Here is a 10,428-nt window from a genome sequence, read left to right on the forward strand (position 1 = left end):
TCGCGAGTGAATCAAGACAGTGGTGTTGCTGAAGCTGCTGTGTCCCCTAAATCGTTAAGCAAAACCACACTGGAAATATAATGCTGACAGTGTATTCTCACAGCCATTATAAGATTTGCAGAATAGTAAACTGATAAATTGGCCCTTTCCCCAGCCAGGAAATGTTCTCCTGTCTGCAAAGTTGTTTCTCCAGCTACAAAATTCCCTGTGTATATATGAAAATGGGCAGGAAGATATCCAGCTTCTCTCATAATAACCTCCTACAAAATCAGGCTTGGTTTTTAGATACGTTAACCATCCTGCCTCTCCTCAGCCCTCGGCTACTGCTGAAAAGTTAATTTAGAGCACCTCGCCCTGCTGCTACAAATTATCTTTCCTTGGATTTTACGAACACTTTGAGGAAAAATTAAACCCTTAGCGTTTTCTCCCTCTGCACTAACCAGTTCAGGTTTATTAACTCTCAAGTAAAAATCAGCTTAATGAAAACTTAATATCCTTTCACAATAAATACACTACTAAAGGACCTTCCTTTTTGCCTGTAGGTTTTTAATGGCAGAGCCCGTGCAGTGGTCTCTTGGGCCATCATGTCCAGGTCCCCTGGCAAGTTGGACTCACCCAGCTATTTCACATCATTTTATTTTTCCCAACCCGCTTGCTGCCTGGCTTTTCCCTCCCACAATTAAGTATGTGTGGGACAAGAGTACAGGCAAAACGTTTCTCCTGTTCTTTTATTCTCATTTCCCGTGCAAAGCCATGTTGCAGATCCTGTTTCATTTTGCCCTGAAAAACATCCCTGCGATGCCCACACGGAAGAGCCTCAAGGTGCAACTGGGGTCCTCTGCTGCTGGCTGAAAAAACAGCCTGAGCAATCAGTGCCCTTTTCTACTTATACGACTAACAGTGACTCAAAAATTGCAAAATAACCTTTGTCCATGGTCCGTTAGACAAAACCTCAAAACCTGACTTTTAGAATGAGAGGCAAATGCAGAGGAAAGGAAATCGCTAGTGTCTCTGGGGACGTGGCTTCTCCAGGATGATTATTTTTACTGTTAAGTTTGCACCTTGCTGTTAGATTTTTTCCAGACTTTCCTACCTGCCCTGGTGTTTGCTTATGCCTTTTGTTGGCTGCCTGACAGCTCTCAGCACAGGCAGCCGGACTTGCTGCTGTACCAACGTGTCACGCGGCTTCCTCGCCAGCACAGCTGCTTATATGGTATTTTTCTGTTCTGTCTTCACAGACTTAAAGCCAAGAAAGGAGTAGCTCTGGTTTCGGGCTACTCACACCGCTTGCACAGACAAGGAGCAGGGGAGTAATCAGAGCAAGGAGAGGGGGACGTTTTGTACAGGAAAAGGTAATTGCTCCCTCTTTCTCCCCACAGCAGCTAAGGACTGGAGAACAGACACGTCCGGGCTGGTTATCCAGGCACGATAGGGGCTGGGAAAGGCACAGGGGACAGGATACATGCGCAAACATGAAAATACGCGACGGTGGTGCAGGCTGCCGTCCCAACAGGGAGTACTCACCAGGCGAGCGCCTGTGTTGTAACCCTGGATAACTCAGCACGTGTTGGCCGCGCTGATTTTGGGAGAGGACACGTGACGCTGAACATGACCGAGCATAAAATTAACAGATTCCTTCTTCCCTTGCAGAGCTGGAGTAAATAGGGCGGCTTAGAGGAGGTCAGGGGCTGGATAGGAGCTCGTCATGGGCAAATCATGGCACCTGGTGCTCCTGTATCTGAGCCCATCCTGCACACCAGCAGCATGGCACGTGCTATGGGAAGTAATTACATGGGGTCTTAATTACCTTACTAAATTAAGGCCTCGGTTACTTGCTAGCACATACTAAGACTTGGATGCCCTGTGTGTTAAACCCACCTAATGCTGTAGTCTGGTTTCATTCAGGCCTATGGAGATCCTGGTGGTAACGTACTTGAACACCCTGGTTAGATTTGGTGAGTTATGTAAATCCCTCCCAAAAAATGGTGCCCTTTCATCCCTGAAACTGCTGCTCCACTCCTAAGAGAAGGATGCAGTTGAATGTAGGGTCTCTTAGCCTAGAAGTTACTTGGGAACAGCAGCAATAAATGCTTTCTTGTGTTCTTTTTTGCTGTTGCTGCTTTTGACAAGTCCTTTTGGGGGACGAAAGCTCCTTTCCAGCTCTCAGCCTGGAAAGGAGATTTCTTGGAAAAGTTAGGCTGAATTTTTTCCTTTACTTTTTTGATTATGAATGGAATAACATTTTGAGAAAAATCCTTTTTCATGCAGCAAAAGAAACAATTGCTCAAGACCAAAGCTGAACATCCGGAAAGTTCTCAAGCCAAACCCCAAGGTGTGAGAAGGCATATACTTTTTGTTAATAAAGTTGGCCAGCAGCAGCTTTGTCAGTACAAAGTGCTGAAAATCATTAATGGACCTCATCACATCAATGAAACTGGCTTGAAGAATTGTAAGGGCTAAAACTACAATGAAATGGAATTTTTCTTCATCTCCCTTTTGTGGTTTTGAAGCTTGCGGATCCCTTTTTCCACTTTTTTTTGGTGGGGGTCCTATTTTTTCAAGCTTCAGTATTTAGAAACACTGGGGGTGGAAAGATTTTTTTGCTTCCCATTTTCCTCTAATTCCTGAAATCCTCATGTGTACCAGAGAATTTCTGGAATTGAATTTTTAAGAAAAAAAAAGGCCATACCGCAGACACAGCCAACCATGTAATCAAAATCACAAGAGGGGTCAATGGGGTCAATACACTTAGGACCACTTGTGAATTAAAGTAATCATCGAGGCCAAAAATGCAGCCAAGGCCTATGGACATACGTGGACCTGGCAAAACCTCTGCCCTCCGGCCCAAATTGGCCCGTGGGAAGCGTTGGAGGAATGAAAACTGTGCTGTGGTCTGCTCTGGTCACCCTCCGCTAGCCCTTGGCTTCGCCAGTGATCCTGCAGGTAGAAAGGGACCACAGATCTCTGGGGCTGCAGATGTGGGGCGAGCCAGGGCAGGGGGGCACCAGCTGCAACGGGAGCGGCCGTGACCCCCCGCTTCGGTGGAGAACTGGGGCTTTGACTTTAAGTGCGTGTGTCCCTGCGGGCATCTGGGTGTCTGTCGCTCCCGGTAGAAAGGCAGCTTTGGTGTTCTGGAGACACGCAAATTTAGTGAGTCTTGAAACAATAGAGGAGGCAAAATATAGAATGGAAAGACTTAATTCTTTTTTTATTTAAAAAAAAAAAAGAAGATAATGCTTTGAGACCAAATGCATGAGAGAGAAAGATAAAGAAAGGGAGAATGACAGAAAGAGAAAGGAAAAAAGAAAGAGAGAATGAATGAAAGGAAGGAAGAAAGAGAGAGAAAGGATAAAGAAAGAAAAAGGTAGATGATAAAAATGAAGATAAAGATGGAGTGATAGGAAAGAGAAAAAAGGAAGGGGAAGGGGAAAGGGAAAGAGGAAAAGGAAGAGAAAGGAAGGACTGCATGCATTGGGGAAAAGGTGGTCTAAAAATGACATGAACAACACTTTAGCTGATGTGTAAATCAGGACATTACTTTGATGGGAAAACCTTCCTCAAAATTGTGTTGTGGAAAATGTCTCTCCAGCTCAAGTCACTGACAGCACCCCTGACGAGCGAGCACTTCAGGGCCAGAGGATGCTGAGGGAAGGCACGTGTCCTGCAGAGCATCACCCTGAGCCCCGGCACGAGGGGAGCTGGGCAGGGCTGCAGAGGGGAGATCCACCCACTGCCTTGGAGGAGAAAATACCATCTGCCCGAAAAAAATCTTCCTTAGCTCTATGTTCCCCTCACTTGACCGCTTTGAACTGTGATCCGGAGGGCAAACTCCCAACAGGAGGATGCAGCAGTGATAAAATCAGGGCCAGGTCTGTACCACGTCCCTGATGCTCAGGTCCTGAATTTTCCTGCTCACTCTCACACAGCACAACGGGGCAAAGCAGTGGGGGGAAGACCAGGCCACCAAACTGTGGACGTGTTAAGTTTTGTAACTTCACTCACAGCCCTGAAACCATGAACACCCCCCGATGGCGCAGGTGGCCAGATGTTTGCAAGGACACGATGGGCTTGAAACCTTCTAGTTCAATGCAGGTTGCCTCACACCCCATGGACAAGTTGTCTAGCTGCTCCACGTGCATGCAGGTAAACTGATTGCATGAAACCTTGCTTCGTGCCTGTTGCTCAACAAAAGTCCTTATTAAAAATAAATAAAACCTTTCCATAAATAGCACGCATGCTGTTTTTCCTTATACAACAAGCATGTCCTTAGGCTTTCAGATGCAGCTTGTTTTATATTTAACACAATAAATCCTTAGGACAGTTGGCTTTTAACCATAGACACAGCATAACTCATCTACTGCTGCACCGATACCCTGATTTCTGAAAATTTGGCTGTAACAGCGTAGAAGCCAGGACACGGGCTGGGACCAGGACGGTCATGCAGTGATGAGATGAACAGATACTGGCAGGTGGTTTGCCCAAAGCTGTCTCCAAAATTATTTTGGTATTGCCATATATGTGAGCAAAGGCTGTAATAAAGAGCCATGAAGTGTCTGCTAGGATTTAAAAGTAGAAAAAATGGCCATAGCTCACAACAAGAAGATTGACTTTAATGTTAGCAAAAAGACTTGTAACTGCACTGAAATATGGTGCCAAGAAAGCACCTACCAGCTCCCGGGACTCATTAACATGTCCTGATGATTTTTGGAGAAAGTAATGGTGGTAAAGCCAAACTCCCACTGGGCTAGAAGCCTTCAGGAGAAGGTGTCCAGCCCCGCCACACCAAAACTACACCCCAGCATCCCAGAGCATCGAGCTGAACTGCAGCAGGATTTCCTGGAATAAAGAGCCATCCCTGAACTGCTCCCCAGTCCTGCAAACCACACCAGGAGGGCTCAGCGCCAGGAGCACCGGGATCGCTCGCAGCTTCCCTGCCCTGCACCCAGTCGCCCAAACATCCTGCAAGACAGGCAGGGCACAGGCAGTTGTTATTTGCTTTTGGGGTGACTCTTGGCAGCAGCATCCTGCCGTTTTTCTCAGACCAAACACCTACCCTTCCAGGGCTCACCACTTTGGTTGTTCAACCACACACCCATCGGCAGAAATTTCTGAATCACAGAAATAATACAACACAGCCACCAAACACGGTTTTGCTCTAATTTAATCTTTATTTCAAAAAAAAAAAAAAAAAATCCACATCTTCATCAGCTGTACATGACTTCCCATGTCAGCTCATACTGAAACTTGCATGAAACTCTGATGCGCTGTGTTTATTTTGCACGGGAAAAGGATGTTGGAAACCTTAAAAACATAATCGTGCACAGAATCTTATATTAATAATATTAATTTCATCTAACCGTAATAATTATTACAATCCTATTAAGATTATTAATAACCTTACATTAATAGAGCATCAGCCCAAATGCATATCAGGAAAGAGACCAGAAAAAAATATTAAAGAAGCAAAGCACATCTCCCTTCGTCATTTTTCTTTGATTACCTAAAATAACTGCAGCAAATCTGGTTTTGTAGGTCAGGTTTTCTTTGAAGTACATCAGCTGTTCAACCTCAATGCAACTATTTTGTATTAGCATAAAATGATTTTGTAATGCAGTATTTGGGCATGTTTCTTACATGGAGGGCAAAAAGCACATAAATCTGGCTACTCAGAAGCTGATGCTCAGGCACATGTTTTCCATCCTGGTCTTCAGAGGCCACTTTAAAGATTAATTCTTTTTCCTTGCACGACCTTTGCTCGCTTCTTCCAAACACCCTGCATTAAAAAAAAAAAAAAAAAAAATCCCACAAAAAAATGAAACAAAGAAATACCTGGAAGCCACCATCTTTGGACACAGTGTTTCCTGCTTATTCCTGGCATGAGCTTATCTGTTTGGCCACACATTCATAAAAATACCCATTAACTTGTTAATTGTGTCTTCAAAGTCTCCCACAGAAAAGCACAGAAACGCTAAATGAAATAAAAAGCTACAAATCCCAAAAGGCTCATTGGATTGATGTGGTATGCAGAGAAGACACCACAGGTAGGTACTCTATAAACTATGCCCTCCTATTCTTGCAAATTGAGTTATGGTCACCTAACCAGCTCCTGGCGTACGTTTGCCCAACTGGGTTGATTTGCACTGAAAGATACCAAGGTGAGTGGATGAAATCAATTTTGGTAGCTCAGAGGTGGGAACGGTGATGAGCAGAGCTAGAGGAGGAACTTGCAGAGCTCCGCTGTTGCTTTCCAGAGACGTGAAGGGGCTGCCTGGAGAGCAAGGGCACCTCTCCAGCACAGGCAGCCAGGCAGCAAAAAGCAGCCTTATCAGCAAAAAGGCCCAAAATGCTTGCTAGTTACAAGACAAGGTCATGATTTAAGATTACCGCAAGGTCTGAAGCAGAAGTCACTTTATATTTTGCATGTCCAAATTCGAATCACTTCTTTCTCCAGTTGCTTTTGGATCGTGTTCTTAACGTCAATGTAGTAGCACTCAGAGCTGGCAAAGTGACAGCTTATACTCTGCGTGAGGAAACTGGGCATCACTCGCTACCACATTGATTACAAATGGCTGGTGGAAAAAAGCTCATGCATCCCGGATCGTGGACACACATGACCTAAAGCAATACTTCAGCTCCTTGAGCTCAGATTACCAGCAAGCAGAGTGGCAATCGGAGAAGTCAGGCCAGAGCAGATCTCTGTGTTCATAAGGATTCTTACTCTGCACCCAGAGAGTCGCATCAACCCACTTACTTTGTAATCAGTTCTTAGTTAAGAAGACTTTGATGGTGTTTAGCAGCTAAAAAAATACTGACAGCTTTATCTACAGGTGGTTTCCTACCTTTTGGAAACCTGATGTCTTGTTTATCCCGGAGCCATGAATGAGCAGGGGATGGAAGAACACCGTGTCTCCTTTCTCCATGACAAGGTGAGCCCTGGGACTCTTCTCATCATAGTCCAGCAGCCCATGGAAAAATTTGATCGGCGGACCCTACAAACCAAGGAAGAGTTGAAATAATTCAGTAAAATTGGAACACCACCGGTTTCTTGGTGTAGGAGAAGAAGAGATGCAAAGGAGGTGACTGATTTTCTTTCTTGAAGCTGCAGGCAAAGCACCGTCTCTAAGCATGCTCTCTGCTGGCGCTCAATTCTGAGGCCAAATGAGTTTAAATTTCACTCTATGGCCACAGTAAGAGCCCAGACATGGTTCTTGGGTCCATAGCTGCTCTGTGGAGTTGTTGGGAAATGCATGAACAAACTGAGTGTTTTAATAACTCAACGTACTCTGCCCATGCAGAAGCTGGACACCTCAGGAGAGGAAACAGCTCGGGTTTCAACTCTGCTGAACTGCAAAAGCTTATGAAGAGTCAAATCAACTTTGAAAAAACTGTAATGTAGTTAATTAAATTTCCTTTTCCCCCCCATTTCTCTTGTATGAAGTAAGACTTTGATCTGCAGCACTAGAAGCCAACACCAGAATTCAAAATCCTTCCTTTGGCTCCTATTCAAGTGTCTTCATATAAAAGCGCTGAGCATGCAACCACTGTCAGCAAGGTCAGGAGTCAGCCTAAATTTGACATTTCTGAACTGTTAGTCTGCAAAATAGCACACAAACTCTAAGCAAAGCATCTTTTCTGCATTTATTGTCTTTTACCAAGCTCCAGGAAGCACTTGCTTTCAACACATGTGAAATGTCAAGCCTAAAAAAATAAGTGTCTTAAACAGTGGGGCTTCAGGCAAGTGCAGACGGCTGGATAAGCAGCTGGGTGTCTAATTTTTCCATGTTACTTTTTGAAACTTGAATGCTGCTTTTAAAAAAAAAAAAACAGTTGAGGGGCAGTTAACATGGTGCAAAGATCTAAACTGCAGAAAGATATTAAATTAGATGGAAAGAGTGGTTCAGATGTAACATGCAGTTAGATATAACAACACTTCAATTTAGGAGGCACACACGTATCTCCCAATGTGTGAATCCGAACATCTACAGCAAACCAAACGACAAGAAACATATCCCACCAAGCCAGGGCTAAACTAGAACGCACTATCACCACAATAATTTCATATATTTTCAGAAATGCTTTTAATTCAATTCAATTCAAGCAACTTTTCTAAAAGGGTAAGTGCCGCTTCAGTTAAATACATGGTAACCCAGGCATACTAACAACTTCTGCATTTCCCTCTCCCTGGAGCTCTGCGTACCAGGATCTGGAAGTTTATTTATCAGCATCATCTGCATGGCCATTATGTTCGGCCCTGCGAAGCATTCAGCATATTTTAGGACCTACAAAGGAAAAAGCAATACAAGAAATATTTGTGGTTTATGCTGCAGTAATATATAGCAAGTAAAACAAAAGCTAGGCAGATCTATACTGTAAATTAATTGTTGATTGGGTTGTTCATGAGGGTGGACCTATTATCAGCAGTTTTACCCAAAATAAAAAAATGAGCACAAACAAACCACCAGCACTTTCTCTGCTGCAGTATATGCCAAGGCCTTGCTGAAGATGGATGACTGCCAGGGCAACAGCTCAAGAGCTCCACGAAATCTCATATGCCCACCTCTGATTCTCCTACACAACCTGACTTTTGTAGTACTCCAGGATCCAGGACAAGCCAATACATGAGGAACTGTATCTACACATGACACACATTAATATACTTTCTTTTCTTATGAAAATTGATGGGAATCTGCTGCTGATAACTGCCCCAACATGAACACAAAATACAAATCCATCTGATGTTGGATGGAGCATGTATTAAAGTAGGCCTGTACAGAACAGAGCATCACATAACCTTCCAGAAGGGTCAGTTTGGCCTGCCCAGCTTGGACATTGCCTCCACCTTGGCATTAAAACACGTATATGTTCACACATCTCTACTAGGTTCTCCCACCACCATCCCCCTATGGGCTTTTTACCTCTGGCAGAGTATGGTATCTGAGCAACTCTTCATCTTCCCAGAAATCATGCACTTTATTAACTGTTTTTTCAGACCGAATGAGGTTGGGTCTGCAGATCTCGTCTCTCATTATCAGAACTCCCGGTGGATTCACCTCCTTGTTACAGATCCTCACAAACTCCTTCCTGCAAAGCAGAGGGAACCAGAGAAGCCAGAGCACATTTGAGCCATGCTCGGCCAGATGACTCTCCCCAAAGACACTACTGCTACAGAGGAAGGTATCCAGCAACTCCATGCACATCCATGCTGGGAAAGTCCAGCCTCCCAGAGCTCCCTCAGGATGCTGCTGCACACAGGACCCCCCAGCACCTTGGGCAAGTGCCCCGTACCTGAAGCGCTCAATGTCTTCGTCAGATAGCAAAAAAAAAAAAAAAAAAAAAAAAAAAAAAAAATCACCTTTCTGATGAAAATAGCTTGATACTTTGGGATTGCAAAAATCATTGAGGGATGGGCAGCATCTTTGGGAACAGCACTTGGGTGTCTGCACTTGTTCTTCATGGGGCTGCAGCACCCCGGGCAAGTTTCCTCCTGGAAAAAAAATTAAGCTTGGGACAGCAGGTGACTTGGTTAATTATTGCTTTTGCTCTCCTTCCTGCTGCCGCAGTGCAGTGGCAATTCAAAGAAGAGGGAGTTTGGACCTGAAGGCTGGTAAGAGCCTGCAGCTCTCCTGTGGCCACAGCTCCCTCTGCAGTCACCCGCCTGACATGCCCGAATCAGCTGCACTGTACTGCCAGGAAACCAAACCCTAAGAGATATATGGTTGTGGTTTGGTTTGTTGTTTTTTTTTTTTACCCAGAAAGCCAAGTGCTGGAGACTGAGATGAATCTTTAGCCACTGGTGGGGCATGTGCTTTGGAAACCTGTGATTGCAGAATCTCTGCTGGCTGGGATGGGTGGGAACAGGGGCAAGAAATCACTTACCAGGCAGATCTCTCACACAGGAGGTCACGTTTACATGAACGGATGAAGCATCCTTTGGACTCCAGCCCTTCCTCAAATATCCTGTGAGGAAGGGCTTGTAGGTCCTTACTCTCCCGGGGACACGGTCCTGCACCCAGGAGCGTGTAGCTTTGCTGAGAAGGAGCCAAGAAGCCCTGCTGGACCTGGCTCTGCCCAGGGTCGTTTTGGGGGGCAGGGATCAGACTCCTCGGCATTGCTAGGATGCAGCTGAGCTGGCCTTGCACACAGTTGAGAGGAGCTTGCCTAAGCTTAGTCCTCCCCAAACTCTGGAGCATCCGCGACCTGTTGTCGTAGGAAGGAGTGATGACATGAGTCTCTCATCAGGTGGACAACTGCTGAATTTAGATGATCTGTGAGGTCTTTGATGGGTTTTTTCTTCTGAAAGAGGAAATTTAAGCCTAAATCTGTAGGCAGAGATGTACAATTTTTAAAAACAAAGCTAAAGTTCTTCCTTTCTTTCTCTCTTCCAGTCGCAGGAAGAGAAATTCAGAGTCTGGAAACTGAGAATCTGAT

The 10,428-nt window shown here is 44.9% G+C and overlaps 1 protein-coding gene across 1 annotated transcript; it reads right to left on the reverse strand.

The window, feature by feature from the left end:
* Positions 1-5,148: 5,148 nt before the first annotated feature.
* Positions 5,149-10,109, reverse strand: LOC115342279 (phytanoyl-CoA dioxygenase, peroxisomal-like). The gene is made up of 6 exons (XM_030016360.2): positions 9,877-10,109; positions 9,286-9,318; positions 8,916-9,081; positions 8,161-8,279; positions 6,840-6,989; positions 5,149-6,520 (listed from the first exon to the last, which is right to left on the reverse strand). The coding sequence occupies exons 1-5, from the start codon at positions 10,107-10,109 to the stop codon at positions 6,863-6,865; spliced, it is 678 nt and encodes a 225-aa protein (XP_029872220.1). The 3' UTR covers positions 5,149-6,520; positions 6,840-6,862.
* Between the last annotated feature and the right edge of the window lie 319 nt (positions 10,110-10,428).

This window comes from Aquila chrysaetos, chromosome 5 (assembly GCF_900496995.4).
Source record: "Aquila chrysaetos chrysaetos chromosome 5, bAquChr1.4, whole genome shotgun sequence".
NCBI lineage: Eukaryota > Metazoa > Chordata > Aves > Accipitriformes > Accipitridae > Aquila > Aquila chrysaetos.

Excerpts from the sequence above, each read along its gene's own strand:
- LOC115342279 (XM_030016360.2), bottom strand. The coding sequence starts at position 10,109 with ATGCCGAGGAGTCTGATCCCTGCCCCCCAAAACGACCCTGGGCAGAGC. Across the intron at positions 9,082-9,285 it reads GAAGACATTGAGCGCTTCAG|GAAGGAGTTTGTGAGGATCT; the intron begins GTACGGGGCACT and ends TCTGCTTTGCAG. Across the intron at positions 6,990-8,160 it reads GAGAGGGAAATGCAGAAGTT|GGTCCGCCGATCAAATTTTT; the intron begins GTTAGTATGCCT and ends CTTGGTTTGTAG.